Here is a 25,263-nt window from a genome sequence, read left to right as displayed (position 1 = left end):
ACAGCAGAGAGGCGTCAGTAACCAGAGGAGGATGGCAGGGCCCTTCCTGATTCTAGCTGGGCTTTCTAGGAGGGGGAGGGTGGGGAGGAGAAATGGGGCCCCAGGCTCCTTTCACATTACATGACGCATCTATTAGAAATAAAGGCTCAAAAATGAGTGAAGCCACAAAAAAGAGTGCCTTCTGTTTTTCCTGTCATGCTGGAGCCCCATGCCTGGCTCTGCAGTCCTTGGAACTGGTCCACCCACATCACCATTGGTCTATGCCCTGCACTGGACATCCTCAGAGGGACAGTCAGTGGGGGCCACAGGGCAGACTCACTGGTAAAGGTGATGTTGAAGCCTCTCTTCCCCGTGGAGTGGTCAGTCTGGAACTCGAGACGGGCCACGTGGCCACTGCTGGTGATGGAAGAGGGGAGCTGGTTTCCCGAGAAGGTGCCCAGGACGGGAGCCTCAGCCGTGGCCCCATCCTTGATGACCAGGAAGTCAAACTGAGGCTCCACGTCGATGTCATTGAAGGCCAAGTGGACGCGGCTCTCGGGCCGGGCGAGGATGAGCCAGACACAGTGGAGGTGGTTGCCGTAGTCCTCCGGGTAGCTGGGTGACAGGACGATCCCAGAAGGGCTGGTGAAGTTGAAGAAGCAGGAAACTGCAAGAGAAGAGCCATGGAGGTCAGTGAGCGTCCCTGGCGCTGTGCCCAGGCCACTGAGGGCAGGCAGGGGGGCATGTCCTTAGTCTAAAAGCAATAGAAAAGGTGACGGGTTTGGCTGGACTGGCTGGGCTCTGAGCTCTAGGCAGCAGACGTGCTGGGTTTATGCTGCGTGTGGTGCTGGGAAGGGTCCCTCTGGCACACTGCGGGCAAGGCGGAGCTGCTCTCCTGGCCTTCCTGCCCTTGCGGTGAGCCGATCCCAGGAGTGTCTGCTGCTCTCAGGCCCTCCTGTTGGGGAAAAACCACCATTTAAGCTGAAGTGGAGTCCCAGTGCCTGGTTCCTCTTAGCTGGTGGTGATCCCCCAGAGTGGTAACCAGGGTAGAGATAGTGCCACTCCATTTCTGTCCTTTAAACCTTCTCGGTGGGGAAATGATTGTGCCTTGGGGATTCTGGCAACTGGGAAGCTACAAAACTATGCTAAAGGAGGTGACCAGTAGGCACCATGTTTCAGAGACCAGAGCTTTGGAAGAAACCGGCAGAGAGAGGGAACAGCACCTTATCTTGAAGCCCCACCTACTTTCCAAGGATCGACTCTTCTGAAAATCTTGATTTTAAACCCTTGTCATGCCCGTAACTAACAGACTCAGAGTAAGTCTGAGGCAAAAGAAAGTGTTATAAATGGAAAAACAAACACTAAACCAATATTAAAAAGGAAAATAATAGCATGAAAAAAATATTGCAACAAATATGCCAAAGAGCAACTCTCAATACTGAAGTAGAGTTTTGTAATTTATGCAAGAACATCACCAAGATGAGCAAAGAATATGCTCAGAGGATTCATATGAGAGAAAATAGAATTAATGTGAAAAGGCAGTCCATTTGCCTAGGGGGAAAAACGAACAACTCATATTGCTGAGGCTTCATGGAAACTCATATGTATTTCTTGTCAGTTGCACAGTAAAGTTGATATAGTTCTGGAAGGGAGTGAATGAGCTCTTATCAACAGCCACAAAACTATTCAAATATTCTGACTCGGTAATCTCCAGGAATTAATTCAAAAGAAAGGAGCCACATGGACAAATATGTTTACAGTGACATAATTTTATTATAAAGGAAAAAATGTGAACAACCTACATGTCAGCCCAATAATGTGAGGTAAATTATAGCCTTTAATGTGGTGTGGTTTGAATGCAATCATTAAAGTGATAAATATGATCCTGTAGAAGGAACAATGTTAAACATTTTAAAGTCAAACAGTACATCATAAAATTATATGTACACTTTGGATTATAGCTAATAAATATTTACATATATGGGTAAAGACTGGACATGAGCCCCCGAATAAAAACTGTATTAGGGTGAAAGGTTTGGGGGTGATATTTTTCAATGTGAAAGCAATATTTGATTTTTCTGATTGCAAAAATGATACAGGGTCATTGAAACATTTTTTTAATATATAAAGTGTAAAGAAGATAAAAACTAATATGGACAAAAATTTAAATGCCTTTATAACATTTATAGTGATGTTGGATATTAATAATACTGAAATTAAAGTATGATATTGACTTATTAATTATAATGAAGTGAAAGTGAAAAATAATATTAAAACCATGTTTGCAAAAAAATAAAACAACACAAAACAAAGGAACTGGTGATTCTTTCTGTTGAGTTTCTCTTCCTTTTCCTGAGTCTACCCACCTTTCCCTTTTCTGCACTGGGTGTTACTTTTCCAACCTGCTACTCAAAGCCCTCCCATCAAATTTAGCAAAGTGAAACTAGTCCCTAGGACACATTCAGTCTCATCCCTGTAATCTCTGTATTTTATAGGTATGGAAAGTTCGAGCCAAGGGGAGAGAAGGCCATAACCCCATTTAAGATAAAAGACACTGCAGCTCACAGAGATTAGGTAACTTGCCAGGCTCACACAGCGAGTAGACAGTAGCAGCAAGTTCCAATCCATGCAAATCCTTGCTAGTTCAAATCCACCTGACTCCAGGGGCCAAGCCCTTAGCCACCCAGCAACATCGCCTCCCAGTATGAGAAGAGTATTGCTCACAAGTCTAACAGATGAATCCTTGGGGGTATTCTTAGAATCGGCTAAAGATCCGTTGACCCCAAGCATTACATCAGCCCTGAACTAGAAGCTCTAGTCTGGACACAGATATCCTCCAACACAGCTATCCCACCCATAGCTTTGTGGCAGTCCAGCTGGGAGCATAATACACATAATGAGGAATATGAAACCAACGGAGCCCACTACCTGAAGACAAAGAGAGGGTAAAAACCGCATGGCTTGCCTACTAGTAGAACAACATCAAGGTAGACCAAAAGCAAAGAAAAGCTCTATGATTTCAGAGGCGCTGAAAGCCTGAGAACACATGCATTTGCTGCAGAGAATTTAATGCCTGCTGAGTCCCCATCCCCACTCCATCACTCTATCATACATTTTCTTTATACCCTTTATCCAGAGTTGCCAAGTTGTAAATCTCAAGGGGCACCATTTTGAGCAGCTATATGTGGTAGCTCTTCCTATCACTCTTTAAAATTACCTTGTTCACTAGTTTCTTGATGGTTTGTCCTTCTCTCTCCCCAACACACACATATGTACTCCATGAGTGCAGAAATCTTGTCTGTTTGATTCCCCTGAATCCCCATGGCTGCCATAATGCCTGGTACATTATCTGTGCTCAATCAATATTTGCTGACTGAATCAACAAGTATTTAATGGTCAACAACATCTAAAAATGGGCTTCCTAGGTGGCTCAGTGGTATAGAATCCACCTGTCAAGCAGGAGATGCAGGCTTGATCCCTGCATTGGGAAAATCCCCTGGAGAAGAAAATGGCAACCCACTTCAGTATTCTTGCCTTGGAAACTCCATTGAGAGAGGAGCCTGGTGGGCTACAAGTCCATGGAGTTGCAAAAGAGTCAGACATGACTGAGCAATGAAACAACAATGATCTGAAAAGATAGTGACGTGAGTATACATGCCTCATATCCTGATCCTGTTCTAAGTCCCAACCAAAAGAACTGACCAAAGTCTGTAAAGCGGATACCTGTGTCAGCTCTGGAAACAAGGAAAAAACACTATGCCGTGATCCTCAACACATTTCTGTTAGACACAGTACAGATCTGTTCCTAAATAATTTAGAGTAGAAAAGGGTATGACCAAGCCAAACTGATAAACAGCAAAGACAACAGAAACTGCTTCCAGTATCAAAGACCTTGAAAAAAATATATTATCCATATAACATTAAAAAAACAGAAAACACTTAAAGATGTTTTCTACCCAACCAAGAGACGAATCAAAATGCAGAACTCAAGTATGGGAAAGTTATGGTTAATAAAAAATGAAAAAAAAAATGGCAATAAGCAAATAAACCATATAGTAAATAATCTAAATAATTGCTATAGACATAGTTAGAAAACAGAATGCAAGTGTAACAAATATTTGTTGGAAGAGAACATAAAAGATATTATTCCTGCCCAAACCCCAGGGTAAAGTAATGCAGATTAGTCTGATGTAAAGTATAAAGTTTGAAGCAAGGAGATATGCTAATTTTCTCATTTTGCAAGAAGTTCTGTTATATGGTTTCTGTGGTTAATTAGAGAAATATAGGTTAGAGCGTGTCTTTAAAGATGTTAAGTGTAATTAGTAATAGACTATAAAGTAGCTTATCTTCAAAATTACCAAAGGGGAAAAAGCAAAGCAGTCAATTTAGCAAAAAAATGGAATTCAAAGGAAACAACATGGAATCATAAAGAGGAGAAATGTAAAATAAGATGCTAAAAAAGGGGGGAAGAAGCAAAACATCATTTATGATAATAAATGTATACAGGTTAATCTATCTTAGAAAAATATAACCCTCATTTTGGGACAAGATATACTTTAAAGAGACTCAGAACAGTCAAAAATAAGGAAAAGGGCTAAGATAGCTCAGACTTCAGATTAGAAGAGTGTTACAATCTACCAATGCTCAGGCCCCAAGGAATCCTGTTTATTTGGTGATGTGAACCCAGTGCAACACAGGTTCTAAAGCTCCCTGGGTAATCCTAAGGTGCAGCTGGGGTTTGAGAACTACTGGTGAAGGAAAATGCAAACTATAAAAAATTAGTTTTAATAATAGTATTAGACCCTTGGGTGTTATAATATCATAACAGACTCTTAATGATCCCCCCCTTTTTGTTCAGGCCAAGAGACCCCTGAACAGCTCTCAGAACATTTCCTTTCACACCTAGAGAGACAGAGGTGATAAACTGGCAAATAGAGGTGACAAATAGGACAAAAACTTGGTCCTGTAAAGCTCAGTCTTCTATCCCAAGGGATAATTCAGGCTTGTTGCAATGAGGGCAGGAAAAAGGAGTGCGCAGTGTTCAACAAAGGTCTACTCTCTCTCACTTTGGAAAATTAGGTTTACATGTTACATCAGAAGGTTTCTCTTGGAGAACTTTCTTCTCAGTGTCCCAAATGAGGATTAAAAAAATGTATGGTGATTGGATCTCATCACTGTCAATCACCCAGGTAAAGGAGGGACGTGAACTGCCTTCTCCCTTTGGAAGTAGTTACCAGGTTGTGCTCAAGAATCTTGACCTTGAATAAGCCTTTAAAAGGTTTGGACTTTTGAAAAATAATAAAGGTGGAAAACTCATTACCAAGTAGATGCATAATTTCTATGCTTAATATTGGATTATTAATTAATAGGATCTTGAGTAAGAAATAGAAGTTTTGTTGAAAAATGCTCTTTTACTCTTTTCTTTTGGTGTTGTCACTGCCAGTTTCAGAGCTTCAAAATGGTAATTCAATTACTAGAGACCCAATGAGGCAAGACAAAAGCCAAAATCCAATGGTGACATTTAAAAAATGGATGATGTGCATATTCCAAAATGAAGATATGACAGTTATGATACATTTGGCCCAAAGTACTGAAACAGACAAAATAAACAATTTTAGAAAACATGAGAGTTGGATCAAAAATACTAACCTGATGTCAAAAGTAAATAAAGATAAAAAGGATCCATAGAATACTAGAAGTGGGTATATGTTGTATGAGATGTTGTAACCTGCAAACAAGGAACAGAACCTTCTTCACAAGTGTCTGTGGAATATTACAGAAATGGACTCTATACTGGACTGCGAAGAACTCTCTGTAAATGCCTCTACAACGCAAAAACTGTTAGGACACATTTTCTATTCACAGTGCAAATAAACTAGAAATCAATAATAAAAGACTAAAGAAAAACTCCCAGTCAGCTTAAAACGTATAAAATCCTTTCCTAAGTAAGTTCTTAAGTTCAAAGAGGAAACAAAGGCTATCAATCAATACAGATTACTTATAATAATGATAATGATACTAGGCCAAAGCTGTGTTTAAGGGAAAATTAATAGCCTTATTCATTACTAAATAAAAAAGAAATAAGTGAAACGAGAGCTCAAACTAAAAACATGGCAAAGAGAATAACCAAACGAGATTAAGGAGAGAAGGGAGAATAAACTTAATAAAGATAAAAGCAGAGAAAAGTTAATTGAAGAGACCAGTAAAAGAACTTCTCATTGGGGTTCTCAAGAAATAAAGAGAGAAGATATTTATACATAGAGACTGGATAATAAAATTAAGGAGATATGCCAATTATAAAAGAATAGTATGTACAACCTACTAATAAAATTGAAATATTCACAAAATGCAGAATTTCCCAGGAAATTTTAAATTACAAAAATTGTGTGAAGAGAAAAACCTGAGGAGACCAAAAAATATTTAGGGAGTAGGTAGTTTTAGGCCCAGAACTTTTAAATGTTAACCGAGCTGTAGTAGCCATGCTATTTAATTAATCTTGATACAAATATTCCCATAAGATAGCATGTGATATACATGTTCACACTCACCTACTCACACATCAATACATCCACAGTGTAAACATAATCCTATATGTAAAGTGCTATCAAATCAAATCAAATCCAGCCCTGAAACACTAAACAAACATGAGCTATAATCAACAAGTCTTTATTGATAGGCAGAAAAGAAAACGAAAAAATGAGACAAACTTTTTTTCTGGGTGATGAGTTCATATTGTTAAAGTGTTAGTTGCTCAGTAGTGTCCGACTCTTTGTGACCCCATGGGCTGTAGCCTGCCAGGCTTCTCTGCCAATGGGATTTTCCAAGCAAGTATACCGGAGTAGGTTGCCATTCCCTTCTCCAGAGGATCTTCCCAACCCAGGAATCGAACCCAGGTCTCCTGCACTGCAGGCAGACTCTTTACCATCTGAGCCACCAGGGAAGCCATGTTAAGATAAAAATTGTCTTCAAATCATTGTATAAATGTAACATAATTCCAGGCAAAATTTAATGCAATTCCAGGCAAGATCCACATTAATTTTTTTTCTGGAGTGATCAATCTGTTGGAATAAATAGGTAAAAAGATCCAATCACTCCTTGAGAGAGACAAGGAAAAAACAGCATATGAGGTGCTAGCTGGCATTCCAAGATGTCATATGTCTTGACCCACTAAGCCTCACAGTGGCCCTCTAAGATGAATATTATTATTATCCCCATTTTAGAGATGTAGAAGCCAAGTCTGGGTGTTCAAGTAATCTTCCCACTGTCACAAGACATGTTAGTGATGTGGCTGGGCTGAAAACCCAGGAAAGCTGGTTCTAGAGCCCAAGATTTCAACCATAATACCTATTTTTTTCCAGTGGCAGGGAGGTTTGTCAACTCAGATACTGAAACATACTATAAAGCTGCAATAACAACATCTGTATTGTTATCAGAAGAGAAATCAGTAAGAACCAAAAAAAAAAAAAAAAGAAAGTTCAGAAATGGACACAGACATCCAAAAATGTAGTATATGATAAAGGAGACTTTTTTAATTAGCAGGGTAAATGTTGCTTGATCAATAAGGGAGTCTTGGACAAATGGCTAACCAGTTGTCGAAAAAATAAATCCACATTTCACTCAGTATACAATAGAAATGCCAGAAGAAAATATAAGGAATATTTGCATAATCTCAGATGCGGGACAGGAGTTTCTTAACATTATACCAAAGTTAGGAAATAGTATTTTAACTTACAGAAATGAAAGCTTTTTGGATTTCAAAAATCACCAGGCTTCCCAGGTGGTACAGTGGTGAAGAATCTGCCTGCCAAGGCAGGAGATGCAGGAAACACGAGTTCAGTCCCTGGGTTGGGAAGATCCCCTCAGGGAAGGAGATGGCACCTCACTCCAGTATTCTCGCCTGGAGAATTCCATGGACAAACCAGTTTGGAGGGCCAGTCCATGGACTCACAAAAGTTTAACAGTGAAGACCAAATGACAATCTCTTTAACAAGCAGTGCTGGGAAAACTGGTCAACCACTTGTAAAAGAATGAAACTAGAACACTTTTTTCTAATACCATACACAAAAATAAACTCAAAATGGATTAAAGATCTAAATGTAAGACCAGGAATTATAAAACTCCTAGAGGAAAACATAGGCCAAACACTCTCCAACATAAATCACAGCAGGATCCTCTATGACCCACCTCCCAGAGTAATGGAAATAAAAGCAAAAATAAACAAATGGGACCTAATTAAACTTAAAAGCTTTTGCACAATGAAGGAAACTATAAACAAGGTGAAAAGACAGCCTTTAGAATGGGAGAAAACAATAGCAAATGAAGCAACTGACAAAGAATTAATCTCAAAAACATACAAGTAGCTCCTGCACCTCAATTCCAGAAAAATAAATGACCCAATCAAAAAATGGGCCAAAGAATTAAACAGACATTTCTCTAAAGAAGACATACAGATGGCTAACAAACACATGAAAAGATGCTCAACATCACTTATTATCAGAGAAATGCAAATCAAAACTACAATGAGGTACCATCTCATGCCGGTCAGAATGGCTGCGATCCAAAAGTCTACAAGCAATAAATGCTGGAGAGGGTGTGGAGAAAAGGGAACCCTCTTACACTGTTGGTGGGAATGCAAACTTGTACAGCCACTATGGAGAACAGTGTGGAGATTCCTTAAAAAAACTGGAAATAGAACTGCCATATGACCTAGCAATCCCACTGCTGGGTATACACACCAAGGAAACCAGAACTGAAAGAGACACGTGTACCCCAGTGTTCATCGCAGCACTGTTTATAATAGCCAGGACATGGAAGCAACGTAGATGTCCATCGGCAGACGAATGGATAAGAAAGCTGTGGTACATATACACAATGGAGTATTGGTCAGCCATTAAAAAGAATGCATTTGAATCAGTTTTAATGAGGTGGATGAAACTGGAGCCTATTATACAGAGTGAAGTAAGTCAGAAAGAAAAACACCAATACAGTATGCTAATGCATATATATGGAATTTAGAAAGCTGGCAACAATGACCCTATATGCGAGACAGCAAAAGAGACACGGATGTATAGAACAGCCTTTTGGACTCTGTGGGAGAAGGTGAGGGTGGGATGATTTGAGAGAATAGCACTGAAACATGTATATTATCATATGTGAAACAGATTGCCAGTCCAGGTTTGATGCATGAGACAGGGCGCTCAGGGCCAGAGCACTGGGATGACCCAGAGGGACGGGATGGGGGTTCAGGATGGGGAACACATGTACACCCATGGCTGATTCATGTCAATGTATAGCAAAAACCACTACAATATTGTAAAGTAATTAGTCTCCAATTAAAATAAATAAATTTAAAAAATTAAATAAGAAAAAAAGGAAATATTTGCAAGTGTGTATAATCAAGAATTTACTATGTTTAACATATGAGTGAGTGAAGTTGCTCAGTCGTGCCCAACTCCTAGCGACTCCATGGACTGTAGACTACCAGGCTCCTCCATTCATGGAATTTTCCAAGCAAGAATACTGGAGTGGGTTGCCATTTCCTTCTCCATGGGATCTTCTTGACCTGGCGATCGAACCTGGGTCTCCCGCATTGGACGCAGACACTTTACCATCTGAGCCACCAGGGAAGTCCTAACATATGAAGAACTACTAACACATTCAACACAAAGATAAATGCTCAAAATAGAATCATAAGCTAAGGAAATTAAAGAACAAGGTTATCAAGTTGGCAAAGAAAAAACAGACAGCATGGAACATTGCAAAGGCTGTCAATACAGATTACTTATAATAATGATAATGATACTAGGCCAAAGCTGTATTTAAGGGAAAATTAATAGCCTTATTCATTATTAAATAAAAAAGAAATACTTGACATAAGCAGTTAAACTAAAAACATGACAAAGAGAATAACCAAACAAGATTAAGCAGAGAAGGGAGAATAAACTTAATAAAGATAAAAGCAGAGAAAAGTTATGGGCAGGGCAGATGGAGACAAAGCAGTTGAAGGTAGGAGGAAAAACACGAGAGTGGTTTCCAGAAGGAGGGAAAGGCTAGCTGTTCTGAAATAGAGTGGAGCCTCTGTGTAAAACCTATTGAATTTTAGCAACAGGAGGCTCATTAGTGACCTGGGTGAGAGCAGTTCCCAGGTGTGGTGGACACAGAGGTCAGAACATGTGCGGTAAGAAGGGACTGGGAAGTGAAGAGTGGCTACAGCAAGAGAAGACATCCCGTCAAAGGATCTGGATGTGAAGGAAAATATTCGAGAATGGGCACGGACTTGTGGGGTGTTAAAGAACTTTACCTGTGAGAGAAGAGGGACCTGAAGAAATTCACATGTTGATGGGAAGGATGTGGCAGAAGGGGAGAGGCTTCTGCCACATGGAATAAAGAGGATGGGACATGTCTGGTAGTCCAGTGGCTAAGACTCTCCACTCCCAGTGCAGGGGACCGAGGTTCGATCCCTGGCTGGGGAACTAGATCCCACATGGTGCAACCAAAGTGTTCACACACTGCAACTACGATTTGGGTCAGTTAAGTAAATAATAACTGAAATAAATATATATATATTTTAAAGAAGAAGAGGATGGATTACAAGAGGCATAGATTCCTGAGAAAGTGGGAGGTGAGGGGGAATCAATAGCAAAATTTTTGAAACAGTGGCTCATCATGAAAGCGATATGGTGGGTCATGATGCTAAAATAAAAGAAAAAAGGAAAAAACAAAAGGGAGAGAGTGGAAAATACCTGAGTGCATTACAGGGTTAAAGGTAAATACTGTTTGTGAATCTGTTTCAATTATGTCCCAGTGTGTGTGTGCATGCATGCGTGTGAATGTATTCTGTACTGCATCTTACTGTTAGTTTAAAGGTGCTTGGAGCACCTTTAAAGGTCCCTGATCTAGATCCCTGATCTAAAGCCTAAATGGGAAGTATAAGCTACAGGCACATTGGTTTTTGATGGTAGAGAGGACCGAGCGTCCCTGTATAAGACATGGGAAGATGAGAGGAAGGATGGGGATGGGACGGTGATGGGCTGCAGGCTTGGTGTCTTTGAAATTTGGATTTTGAGCATGTTGCCTGCCAGGCAGGAGACAAGATGATCATTCTCTAGGGTAAGGTGAGGAGGTGGGCTGTTCCCAGAACGGAGGCAGGTGGAGACGCCTTGGCAGAGCTTCCACGGGGAAGAATAGAACAGACTGACTTGAGAAACACAGATGGATGCTGGGCACTGTGCCGGCTTCATTGAGACTAGTGACCATGAATGTGTAGCTTTGCCAATTTGCCTGGTTGGGCGATTTCTCCAGCAGAGCTCACCCAAGCGGCAGAGGCCCAATTAGATGGTTCTTGCTTCACTGTGCGTCTCTGGACCAGTAAACTGAGGCATCCCTGCCGATGAACGCTAGAGCTGAGTGGGAGGCAGGGGCTTCACAAACCCACTAGTGAATTCCTTCCACCTCCTTCTGCTCAGAAGCTCAGGGTATGGTAGTTTTCATCAGAGTCATTTTAACATCTCTGGCACTGGAGCTGCTGAAAATTATTAACTTCCTTTGGCCCTAGGAAGCTGGGCGAGGTCTTCAAGGTCACACACATGAGGCTGAAACTGGCTACCCAGCTGGGCTCATCCTTATCACAAACAAGATGAAGTTAGTGCTTGGTTTTCTCTTTGAGAAGAATACTGAGAATGCTTTCTAGAAACTCATGTGAGCATGCATGAGTATGTGTGTGTTGTTTTAGTCGTGTCTCACTCTTTGTGACCGTATGGACCGTAGCCCAGCAGGCTCCTCTGTCCATGGGATTCTCCAGGCAAGAATACTGGAATGGGTTGCCATGTCCTCCTCCAAGGGATCTTTCTGACCCAGAGATTGAACTGGCAAGTGGATACTTTTCCACTAGAGCCACGTGGTCAGCTCCTTGGAAACTCATACATACACATTCCAAAAGGAGCATCAGACATAAAGGGATGACGCTGCCCACATATTTACTGAGCATGGAACATGTCCCCTTCGGTTAATATTTGACGTAAAGCCATGAATTGTGTTAAGTTTTGCATTTCTTTGTTTTTTTCCCATCCCCACCTCCTAGACAGGCATGAGCACCAGCCCCCTGCACTAGGTGAGTAGGGCCTTTGACAGAGCTGAGCCCTCTCTTGTTCCTGAAATGCTTCCCCTCTGTCTTCAATCACACCCACCCCAGGCTTTCCACTCCAGCTCTGACAGCCCCTTTGAATGACCTTGGAATGTCCTTACCAAGCTGGCGTATTCACTGGGCATCTGCTGTGTGACAAAGACTAATTTAGACATGGTGGGGAGGGGGCGGGGCTGTTAACAAACCAGACAGATCGGCAAGTCCTCAGCCTCATGAAGTCTGCATTCTAAAAGGTAAGAAAGAACATAAGGTGGAATGAGGGGAAGAGTGAATGGAGGGGGACAGCTTGCTTTCAAGGCGGGGTCAGGGATGGCTCGTCTGAGGAAGCACCCTCTGAGACATGGCCTGATGATACGGAGTCAGCCGGCCTAAGGGAAGATTGCTCCAGGTGGAGGAGATTGCAAGTGCAAAGGCCCTGAGGTGGGCACAGACTTGGTGACTGTGAGGGAGAGAAGGGAGGCCAACAGAACAGGAGCAGAGTGAACCATGGAGCTAGGAACACGAGATGAGCTGGAGAGGATGACAGATCTTTTAGACCCAGGAGGAGGAGTCTGGATTTTATTAGAGCAGATTAAACTAAATATGGCCCAAACTGAACTCCTAGTCTTCTTTCCCCAGCCTGGTTTTCCTAGAATCTTGTGTCTGGAACATTCCTGGCATCAGGGAGTAATTCAGGCCTGCCCAGTTATGGGTTTTGCCTTGGCCGCATCTCACTCCACAACACCTTCCTCATGCTCTTGCCTCCTAAACGACACTGGTAGCCCAGACCCTTCTGCATATTCAGACTTGGTGTGTAACTGTCTGATATGCTTCCCTACTGCAGATCCCACCAGCACCTCGAATGCACGTGCAGAACTGATCTCTTTATCTGTTTTCCTAAGCCTCCTTCATTCCCTATCACCATGAGTGACAATACCCAGTTGCCTAAGGAAAACATATCAACCCCTTTTCCCTGCTCCCAAATCCAGTCTGTAACTAACTTCTGCTGATTCTATCTCTTCAATGTCTCTTGTAGTTGTCACATCCTCATCACACCCTATTGAGGGAAGGTCTTCTTCCTACTGCAATAGCCTACCTGGTTTTCTGTCTATAAATTTCATTCTTTTTGAATTCATCCTACATATTGGCTCCAGAATGGATTTTTGTAAATCACAAATTCTCATGATGTTTCATCTTTGCTTGGAACTCTTGAAAGACTCCCTGTTGCACTGAGGATAAAGCCTGAACTTCTCTAAAGGGCACAAAAAGACCTCAAAGACCAAAGGCCCTTGCCAACCTCTTTTATCTTTATTTCCCCACCTCCCACTGCCCATGACATTCCGGTCATATTGGACCACTGAAGTCCTGCAAATGTGCAAGTCTAATGCTAGGTCTTGCTCTGGCTCTTTTTTCTTTCTAGAGTGTTGTCTCCTCCTGTCCATCTGGAAAGCTCTGTTAAGCATCTTTTCTAGAGTGTTGTGGGCTCCCTCCCCCCATTTATCCTTGTTAGCTGCAGCCATAGAGTCTGTATGCCAGGATCATTCTGCTTAGAGCCCACTGAGGTCTGAATGTTTGAGTCCTCCCAGATTCGTACACTGAAATCCTAATGCCCATGGGTGATGGTAATAGCCAGCGAGGCCTTTGGGAGCTACTTCAATAGTGAGGATGGTGCTCTCATGAATGGATGGGGTCAATGATTTATAAAAGAGGCTCCAGAGAGATCTCTGGTCCCCGTCCATCACGTGAGGATATAAGGAGAAGACGGAGACCTGCGGGAGGGTCAGGAGGAGGACCCCGGCACCCTGGTCTCAGAATTCCAGCTTCCAGAACTGTGAGCAATACATTTTTGTGGTTTATAAGCTACCCAGTCTGTGGCATTTTATTATAGCAGCCCGAATGGACTAAGGCAGTACACAAGCCAACTTTGACTATTACCCCACTGGCCTGAGAGGTGTAGAATGAAACCCCACATTAGGAGGCTCTGGCTGGCTAGGTGTCCTCCAAACCAAAGCCTACCATTTTGGCTTTGTCTTTATAATAACACTGATACTAACATGATTAGTAATAACTATAATAGGAAACCAGTACCTACCAAATATTTGCTATCTGATTGGTACTGTAGATACAATAGTGAATAAGACATATATTGTTGTAGGAAATTTACAGTGTAGTGAGGGCACAGGCAATCAACAGGTGAAAAAGCATTGCTTACTGTGCTCGAGTATATTCCCTGCCCTTCCTTGCTGCCTTTTAGGCAGAGCCCTCTTGCCTATGCCATTGACTTTGGCCTGGTGACTTTGTCCCACGGAAGGTGAGAGGGCATGACATAGGGATGCTCAAGCAGATACCCCCAGAATGAGAGGCTATGTAGGTTTCCCCTGAGCCCTGCAGAGCTGCACCTGACCTACAGCCCTCATGGGATGCAGGTGAGAAATTAATATTTGTTGTTGCAATTTGTTGAGATTTTTGCACAGTTGATGCCATAGCAAAAGTTGACTCATACACTTAGGACAAGGGATGGAGAAATGGGAAAGTGAAGGATGGCTCTTCTGGATGGGGTAGTCAGAGAAAGCCTCTCTGAGGAGGTGATGAGAAGGATCCAGCTTCCTGAGGAGCATTCCAGCACGGTGAACCTCAGGTCAAAGGCACTGAGGTGGGAAAGAGTTTAGAGTACCTAAAGGTCTGAAAGAGGGCCAGCGCATCTGGGAAAGGTGAGAGAGGGGAGGGGGCACGGATGACGGGAGGAGGAGGAAGAGTCCATCCCTGCACCTCTCAGATCTTTGGCTCAGAGATCACCCTCGGCATCCAGAGTGCTCAGCTGAGGCTCCATGCCTTTCTTGGCATGACGTCTGTTGGGTCATGGTTGGGGAGATCATAGAACATAATGCCCCAACTGGGACACTTTTGAGAACGAAAGATGAGACCACTCAGTAATTACCTTAGGACGGAAGATGTAAACTGGGATGGTCCCAAGCAAATATGGACGGATGGTCGTCCCCACACGCGGTCTTTTACTTTCCTTCCACAAAAGTATCTTTTATCCTGAGCAAGTAGTTCCTCATTCACAATCCAGTCCCCTTCTGGAAGAAAATCTTAAACCAAAACTCACCAGGAGGGCTCTGACAATTGCTAAATTCTTGTGTCCTGCAATTGGACCCTGACTGTACCCTCTTAGAGGCTGGCTAGGTTCTTGGTATAAAGTGACTGCTTATCAGCACCAGGCCAACCTGTGGGAATTTCCTGCTGTCTGAAACTACCCTGAGTCGTGATTGACTTTTGCCACACCTGTGGAAGAATGCCCACTCAAACCACTCCTGGAGCCTACCCTGGGCTTAGACCCTCTTTAGACCCACTCAGAGGTCCCTGCCAAGGCCAGGCTCTGAGCTGGGATCTCATCCTGAGCTGATGACTGAGGATCTCCTGTCACCAGCAGGCAGGACATCTCTGGTCCCTGCTGGTCCCATGTGTGAGGACAGTGCCTGCCCTGTACTCCTGGGAAGGAGCTCACTCTGCACTCCCCGGGCTCAGCTTTTATCCTGAAAACAGACCATACATTCTTAGGAAAGTATATGTAGTCAGATCAAGCCACTGGGCCCCCCAATTTGGGTTTGTCTGGTGTTGTGGAGTGGGGGAAGTTTCTGTACCTCACTTTCTACTTCCACATGTAGCAAAATTAGACTAAGCACTCTGAAATCACACCTTGGTTGTGAAGATGCATTACGATAAAGCTTCTGAAAGGCAAGGTGTGCAGTCCCGAGCCTGGGCACCCGGGTATTATACCACACATCAATCTTCGCTGAACTGGAAACAATGGGCATGTCTCAGCGCTCCTGCTGGAGACCACACAACATCTCCACAAAGGCCTCTGCTCAGCCTACCTCTGAGTCTCAACCAGCCTGCGGGGCCGAGAGCGGGGTCTCCCCACCTCTCCCCAGCATAGCCCACTCCTCAACCAGGAAGGCGCCAGACCAAAAAGTTTGCACTCTGATCCTCAGTAGCTCTTCTCCATGGATGAGTGGGCGATTCTGACCAGACTCCTCCTGTGGGGGGATGACGGCCTGGCGGCTAAGACTCCATGTACCACCTTTTTTGGGAAGACTGACTTAGGCAAGGAGACGTGTTCTATCAGCTGCACGGAGGTGCCTGGGGCCGGACGGTGCTGACAGTAGTTGAGCGCTGACTGTTCTGTTGGACTAGAGTTCTGTCTGGGATTCCAAGGAGCCATGCCCTGTGGGGTGAGGCATGGGTGCCTTGATGACTGGTTTCTCCATACGCCAAGCAAAGGCTTCTCAAAAGCGTTTTCACAGCTGTGAGGCCTCACAGATGCTCAGGCCAGCCCCTAGGATCCCTGAGTGATATTTGTGAAGACTCTTCTCCCCATGGGGCAGACCTCAGTCAGCCTCTGTGCCCTGTGTCGGGGTTTACTTCACCTATTCTTCATTAATGTCATCAGCCAGACACAGCTATGAGCTGGTGAGAAGTCTGTGGGCACGATGTAGCCCCAGAACCCAAGCCTTCCTATGAGTTCAGGGGAACTCAAGAAAGGGTATAATCTACATTCCCAACAGCTCACAAGGTGCTCCTGGGACCCTCTTGGAGAGCCCCACCAGCTTCTCCAGAGCATCTTCCCTCAGGGAGACTAGAGCTATCCACGGTCCTGGCCACTCTAAGCCCAGTCCTAACTGCAGACCAGCAGCCACTGCAAACTGGAAAGGCACACTCAGTGGAAGTCCCTGGATCATAAGAAGTATACTTGGATCTTCTTCCGGGTAATCCACAGTGATACAGGTGAGTTTATAGTTAGCCTGAGAGAGCTACCTTCAAGACCATAGTCAGAGCAGGTTGGGGCATGCCCTTGACCTGTTTCCCTGAGTAAGATGGGAGTTAATGAGGTAGCCGAGGGGAGTAGTCCTGTCACCGAGCCCAACTCCGGAGACCCCCAAGATTGCCTTTCTTCACAGGAAGGGAGGAAGGGTCATTGTTCCCCCAAGAAGTGTAGCCCAAGGCTGTCCTTGACATCCAGTCCCTACAAAAGGTGAGCAGTGTCTTCCCCAGAAACCTCAGAGCCCGAGAACACCCACAACACCTAGAGCTCGATGGGGATGTACTTCCAGGTGAGACGACAAGTTCGTCTAGAGGCTCACCGATGGGGGAGGGTATTGGGAGAGCTTCGAGCCCCAGGCCCTGAGTCAGCAGCTGTGAAAACAGACCCTGATTAGAGAGGCTCTGGGTCTCTCCCGTAGCTCTCTGAGCAGACATCACAGAGAACCGTGGAAAAGGCACAGTCTGTGCTGCTGCATGGGGAATGCACTTGGTGTACACAGAAATTCAAAAATTTTATAAAGGGAAAAGAACCTGTCTGCTCTGATCCCCAAAGCTGAAAGCTAAAGTGAGAAAAACAGATATATCCATTTCTCCGGCCCCAACCCTCAAGGAGAGGTCACAATGCAGGATAAGACCCCTAAAATTTAGTCAGTTTTCCCAGCCCCCAGTCCACCCAGGTGACTGTGGTGCCCAGATACCTCGGCCCAGGACTCTTAGGTGTAGGAATATGGCCTTTGGTCTGGGTCTTGTTCTAAGCTGTTTTTGCAGTTTGGTTCTGGATAGATTCCTGGGTTTGACTGGGCTGAAATTTTGCCCATGATGCTCAGAAGAAATCTTCTGAGAATCTTCCAATTGGAATGAATTTTTCTTCCTTACATACTGGCAGCACTTTGTGGCCACATCTCTAAATTGCAGTAATTCAAAGATTGATTTATCATAAAAGAAGGTGCTTATCACACTCACTAGATCATGAGTTGCTGGAGGACAAGGACCACATGAGAATTATTGCCATCCCTGTCCTAGGGTCGAGCAGCACTGTGTCAGGTGTGGAGAGGACCTCCCCTCCACATTTTTTGCATTCATAGATGTGAAAGGCAGGTGATCAAAACACTGAGTTGTGATGTCACAATACTGAACTTTGCATCCCACTCCCCACCAGGATATCAACATGGAGGTCAACACTCCTTGAACCCCAGAAGGCCACCACCATCAAAACTACCCACATTATGCCAGCCTCATAGCAACAACATATGATCACAACATATGACCACATAAATTCTAAACCCATGCCCCACGAGGCTGCCACCCTATCAGGGGACCAAGCCCCTCAGGAATGACCCCAAACACTCCTGCAAGCAATTGGCACACAGAGGGTATTCCTTATTAGTGGGGTTCACTAATCTGATACAGATCATCTAGGAAGATTTTAGAGCAATAATTCCTGGCTCCCATCCCAGACCTGCTGAATCAGAATTTCTGGGGATGAGACCAAGATTCTCTGTTTTTAAAAGCCTATGAGTGATTCTAATAATTAGCTGGGTTGGGGTTCATTTTATATTGGTCAGGGCCACCAGAGATACCTCCTTCCCCCATAAAGTATCAATTTAAAAATAAAGGTAACAAGTGATGTTTGTGACCCACAGTAGCCTGGTGGGAAAAGTGTAGATTCTTCTTCCTTGGATGTGCTGGGAGCCTCCTTTGTGAGCCATCCCTGCCCATCCAGTCTTTGCCTGATGAGACCCTCCACCCCAACTCTCCAGTGCACTGAATACCTTGGTTCTACAGGCTCAGTTCTTACAGCCAGATCCTGAGCCAAGCCCAGCCAAGGCTGACAGTCACAGGAAGTCCCATCCCCTCAAACCAGTGGGGTGACAATGAGTATGGCTTCCCAGAGTCAGCATTTGGTGGGGTTGTGAGGAGCCTGGCACACCCACAGGCACGCAGAGCTTCCAGACCCTCCCCACCTGCCATCCCTGCCCTCCTATGTGTGCCCCAGCCCAGGGACTGGGCTGCTTTCCTGATTCTTGGTCTCTTCTCCAGTCCCTGCTGTGAGAGAAGCTCTTAATGAAAAGGCAGCCTCTTGCCGGGGATGGGATGGCCTGCCTGGGTAGACGCTCTTCCCCTGGTGAGGACCAGAGGCCACCTTCCCCCATCAAGTATCTGCCTATTTAAGAACAACGGTAACAAGCAATATAGGACCCACTCTAGTCTGGTGAGACAAGTGTTGAAGCTACTTCCTTGGATATTCTGATTGGAAATACTGGCAGGCCTCTTTATGAGCCATCTGTTCATCCAGGGTCAGTTCTCCCAGCCCCAGCCTCCCTCAACTCCAGGTTTCTCTTCCTCGGCTGCCCCTGTGGCCCCATCAGGCTTCACAGCCCTGACTTTAGTGCCCATTCCCCATTGCAGTAGCAGATACAGACGGTTCCCACCTCCTGTCACTGCCAGGACTTTCTTCTCTGGAAAACGAACCCTTTGAGTTACTGCAGACCGTCTACAGAGCAGGCACCCCCAGCTCCACCACAAGCTAGCACACGTCTTCAGTGTCCATGTGCTGGGGGACCAGGTAACAGAGGAAGGGGGCCTGAAACCATCTGGTTTCAACTTCTAGGAATTGACCTGAAATTGACAAAGTTGGACCAAAGCAATCTCCAGGTTCTCTGTTTCTCTTCCAGGGACCCATGTGGGTTTATGGGACCTTTATGGAAGCCCAGAGAAGTAAGGAGAACATTATATCAGCAGAGGGAGCTCACACTACCCTTATCACGACCCCCACCCCGATCACAAGCAATTACCAGGAATATTATCTGTCATACTGAGGCTGACGCTTTCAAACCCCAGCTGATCCCAGTTCTCTCTGAACGTTTGAAAGAGGCAGTTTCCAAGGACTCTAGTTATCGTGACCATGTTTTCTGGGATGAAGGAAAGGATGCTTGAAACCGTACTTGTCCTGGAAAACCTGGGGTTAAATATTTATGGGGAATGAGAGGATTCAGCCACGAAGAAGGAAAACTGGACATGCCTCACGTGTCAACAGGGCATGCGGTTGAAGTGGGAGGGGAGTGGAAAAGCAGCTGCCTGTTTAAAAATACAGCTAGCAAGCGAAGTATGTGACCTATATGAAGAAAACCACAAAGCTGTTATATTTAGAAAAATGAAAGTAGACGGACAAAAGAGTGACACGTCGTGTTTCAGGATGGGAAGGCTGTGTAGTATAAAAATGCCTACTTTCCTGAAGTTAATTTATAGTTTAATAGGAGCACACATACAAAATCCCAATAGGATTTTTTTTTTTTACTATGACAAAATGATTCTAAAATTAATCTTGAACAGCAAACAGATGAGAATAACAATGAATATTCTGAAAGAGAAAATAATTAACGGAGGAAGGAGTAGTTTCCAGCTCTGCCAGATATTAGAACATACTATAAAACAACAATTAAAATTATTCAATACCGGTGCTAAGATAGAAATGAGCAGCTGAACAAAGCGGTGAGTCAAGAAAGAGACTTAACTACATCCGAGGATTCAGAATGTGATAGAACAATTCATTTGCCTCAAATCAAAAGGGAAATGAATTACTTAATAAATTGTGTTGGAAAACTGTGTAATAGTTTGGACAATATCATACATTCATCTAAATAAACTCCAGATGGATTAACAAATTATATTAAAAAAAAAATCAAATTACTGACAAATAACCAAAAATAGAACAGACTGTTTTTTCAGATCGGTGGCAGAATGATAACTTTGTCAGCTTTGAAAAGAAATCACAAATATCGAGGGATTTGTCTGCATAAATATGTAAAACAACTGTACAATGCAAACTAGCAAAACAGAAATAAAGAAAAAAGAAAGCTGGAGATTGGGGAAAATATGTATATCAAATGGAAAGAGCCTTCAAATTGAAAAGGAAAACACCAACGCAACACTCTCATAGATAGCCACGTGTCAGGATAGACAGTTGTTACCCAGGGGTTGCAAACAGCAGATGCTCCAAGTCCCTGCGGGGCAGGGCTGCGCCCAGGCCAGCTGGAGAAAGGCCAGGACCTGAGTCCTGTAATGGAAATCCTGACACCTCGTGCTCCAACAGGGACACGCGTCCAGCCACGCATATCCCGCAGTCTCTCTCTAGATCCTACTCCCATGGACCCTACCTCCCTTCTTTCATTCTCTCACTTTGGGAGCAGCCAACTCCTTTGGGAACCACTACACACCGAGTACTGAGAGACCGCGCGCGTGTGTGTGCACACTTGTGCATATGTGTGTCGATGTATCCAATGGACATCCTCCTTTTGCAGAGCCCCAGACCCCCTGGATTCTCTCAGAACCCATACGGCCATTAGAGTAGCTTTCTTCCCAGCAGGGCCCCCACTCCGTCCTCCCATCTTTGAGGCCCAACTGTTCTAGCAGCATTGATGAAAGTCTATGCTCTATGAACAGAAGGGTGGTTGCTCCCCTGTTACACACCTCCTGTGATACCTGCCACATCACTGGACCTCAATGAATATGTGTCAAATAAAAGAATGAACCTTCATGGGGCGGTTTCTAAACGCATCTGATTCACCAATGCTTCTAGATGAAAAAGTAAACTTTGAACCACAAGAGCCCACTTTAATTTACATAATTATGTCTATCTTCATGTGCAAGCGAGCTCATTGAGGTCAAGGGCTGTGCCCAATTCATCTCTAGATTCGCAGCACTTATCATAACATTTGGCACTTCATGGAAGTTGACAAGGGTGTGCTGGAGGGATGCATTCAATTTATACCTATTAAATTGGCAATTTTTAAAAGGCCACACAAATCCTTGAGATTTGGTGATGCTGGTAAAGATTGCAAGAGATACATGTGACCTATATGAATAAAACTATAAAGTTGTTAACATTTAGAAAAATGGAAGCAGATGAACACACAGAGAAATCTATGCCATATTTCTGGACGGGAAGGACATGTGTTATATGAATCTTAGTCTTAACCTTCAAGCTTTTGTTACTGACATTATGACCTGGCAGAACATTCTGGGGGAATGATATGAGTATTTTTAAATGTTCTTACTCTGGCCCAACAACCTCATTTCTGGAAATTTACCTCAAGGACAGAATTCAAGAAAAGATATAAAAAGGTCATATGCTTGAGGATGGGTTCCGGGTGGCTCAGCTGGTAAAGAATCTGCCTGCTAATGCAGAAGATGCAAAAGACGCAGGTTCTATCTCTGGATCAGGAAGATCCCCTGGAGAATGAATGGCAATCCACTCCTGTGTTCTTGCCTGGAAAATTCCATGACAGAGGAGCCTGGTGGGTTATAGTCCATGGGATCACAGAGTCAGACATGACTGAGCACACGTGAGCATGCATGCTTGAGGATGTTAAAAGCTTATAAAAAAATAATTGAGCTATACTGCATTTCCCCCAGAGGATAATTGGCTAAGTCATGGTCCACTCACTAGACAGAATATTCCATAGATTTTAAGACTGGTAAAGTACGAAAGACATGTAGTAACATGACAAGATATGCAATATAATATGAACTTCAAAAGACAGAATGTAAGACGGTATGTTCACTTTGATTAAAACCATGAACTTCAAAAGACAGAATGCAAGACGGTATGTTCACTTTGATTAAAACCATATGAAATATGTGTGTGTGTGGGTAAGAATCAAAAAGGAATGGCCAAATTTGAAATTGGCTTTGGTTGAAAGAAGTGAAATTAGGAATATCTTATTTATTTAAACCTTTAAAATACTAGAGTATACCAAAAGTCTGTGCTGAGTAGAGGTCCTTGGACTCAAGATACTCCTTGAAAGAGTTACAGTACATTGTACGGACATGGCACTAAGATCTCTGCCCCTCAGCCTGAGCGGGATCATCCCCAGAGGTGTCCCAGTTTAGAATTTTACCAGGATTGGCCACATCTACTCATGCAGCTGATTTGGTACATAGTAGGTGCTCAATACATCAATATGGATGGATAAATGGATGGGTAGGTAGAAGGAATGAGAAAAAGTAAAGATGAAAAAAGTGACCTCAACAAAGGTATATTGCAACCTGAATACTCTTTGGAAGGACTGATGCTGAAGCTCTAATACTTTGGCCACCTGATGTGAACAGCTGAGTCATTGGACTAAGGCCCTGATGCTGGGAAAGACTGAGGGCAGGAGGAGAAGAGGGCGACAGAGGATGAGATGATTGGATGGTGTCACTGACTCAATGGACATGAACTCGGGCAGACTCTGGGAAGCAGTGAGGGACAGGGAAGCCTGGCGAGCTGCAGTCCATGGGGTCACTAGGAGTCGGACACGACTTGGTGACTGAACAACAAGAATAAATACTGGTGTAGTCCCAACAAGGGCCATGGGTCTAGCCCTCACGGATTTGTTTCACTCTTGTCAATTTCTGTTACTTCATGGGAGTAGCTAAGACCACTGTTTGTTTCTCAGTCTGGACTAATGTTGTCGTCCTAAGCTTTTGATGTCCTTACTGACCTCTTGAATTCTGGAAATCTGGGGCAATAGAGAGAGTGTACATTTGGAACAGAAGCCAACTCTGTCAGTTAACAGTTCAAATTCCAGCCCATCATCTAACAGTTCTATAACTTCTGACCCTAGTTGAGCTTTGTTTTCATCTGTAAAATAAGAGAATAAATATTCCATGATGCTGTAGGGAAGAGTCCTATCTTCCCAATGGCAAAACATGTAAGAAACACTGGCATCTCCCTTTACCTCATGCTTCCTCACTGTCACAATTCTATAGTTTCTAGTCATGACCTAATTTAAAATGCAAATACACAGATTTCATCATATTTAGAATCTGACAAGACTAGCTTTTCCTATACTGGTGGTTCTCCATCCTGGGTGACTTCTTCCCCCAGAGGATACAGGCAATGTCTGGAGACGTATTTGGTTGTCACAGTTAGTAGTGGAAGGGGTGTCTGTGCTTCTGGCTTCTAGTGGGTAGAAGACAGGAGGGATGCAGCTAACCCACCCTAAAATGCACAAGAGCACCCTCCACAAAAGAATTATCTGGCCCCAAATGTCAGTAGTGCTGAGGTTGAGAATCTCAATGACCTGAGGACTTAGTCCATTCCTCTGACCAGAAATCTGAGTGTGTGTGTGTGTGTGTGTGTCCATGTCCAGAGCATGGAGAGGGAATGGTTGAGGGGAGTAACTCAGTGGAGAAAGGATGGGAGGGTGCTAGGAGAGGACCATATCCTGCAGCATCCCTGTATGGAGCACCCTCCTTTACCTCCCAACTCTCCAGTCCTGTATCCTCTGTGACACTTTCTTTGAGCCCCTGAGGATCCACATCTCCCTCCCCTGGTCTCTCAAGGACCGCTTGCTGATTTGTAACTCACACTGCATGCATCCCTGTGTATTCTCATTTCACACCTATGCCATATGCATTAGGAACTGAGCAATTAGGATTCACGCCTTCTCCTGGTGGCTTACAAAATGGCCAAGGGAAGCTGGCATCTGTGAGGTCTTGGCATTTTCCTGGTGAAGGCTGTTTTGAAACTTCTTATGCAAGTGGCTGCTAATGGACTGATAATTGGTTTCCTGGCTTCCTTATGAAGTGTGAAGTGCTAGCCTGTCAACAAAGCATCAAGTGTTGTGCAAACCACCATCGGTTATTTGTATCTTCCTTCTATTGTATCTCTTGTGGAGAAAGAAGGGGACAGGGTTATATGGGAGAGGCTCCCATATGGTGCTTTTGTAAGGAAGCCAGTGAAACAGGCAGAGTTTCTGGGAAGGTGAAGGGTGTTTGAAACCTGGGGGGCGCTCTCTCACCAGGACCCCGGGTTGAGCACCAGTTCTCCAGGTAGAGCCTGGCACAGGGTAAGAATGCAGTAAGAATACTGTTGAATGGATGGGAAGTGCCATTGTTGCCACCTGCTCTGGAGCAGCGATCCCTGGAGATGTGAATCAGCCAAGGAGGAGGAGAGAGGAAGAGAAAAGACGCCAGTTCCATCTTTTCTTTCAGAATGCTTCTCACGGTGAGGAACATCATCATCTTTAAAACCGAGATGAAAAGAAAGACCATCTACTGAGCATCTACTACTGTGAAGGCAGCTCGCAAGCCAACAAAATGATTCTAAAGTCCCTGCTCGCTGCAGAAAATGTTTTGGAACATGAAGGCAAGAGTGTACTTGTATCGTCTCGGCAGGGCCATTCCCGAGTAAGGAACTGTTTTGAAGAAAATGTTGCAAGAGAACAATGCACTGCTGTGCACTTCTCTGGACAAGTGTTCAAAGAAATCTGAGCCTTCAAAACACCCCCCAACTTCAAGTCCTCTTCTAAACCCTCAGAAGGAAAGAATGACATTGTTTGCTAAATATGTGT

General features: G+C 44.1%; 1 protein-coding gene across 1 annotated transcript in view; it reads right to left on the bottom strand.

Moving 5' to 3' along the window:
* The window catches only part of CSMD2 (CUB and Sushi multiple domains 2), a 655,591-nt gene that overhangs the window by 245,779 nt on the left and 384,549 nt on the right, over positions 1–25,263 (bottom strand). The window contains exon 15 of the mRNA XM_010841252.1: positions 320–646. Within this exon, the coding sequence (XP_010839554.1) occupies positions 320–646 (327 nt within the window). The remainder of the gene's footprint in view (positions 1–319; positions 647–25,263) is intronic.

This window comes from Bison bison, unplaced genomic scaffold (assembly GCF_000754665.1).
Source record: "Bison bison bison isolate TAMUID 2011002044 unplaced genomic scaffold, Bison_UMD1.0 scf7180017864158, whole genome shotgun sequence".
NCBI lineage: Eukaryota > Metazoa > Chordata > Mammalia > Artiodactyla > Bovidae > Bison > Bison bison.
This window is presented reverse-complemented; position numbering and strand designations above follow the sequence as displayed.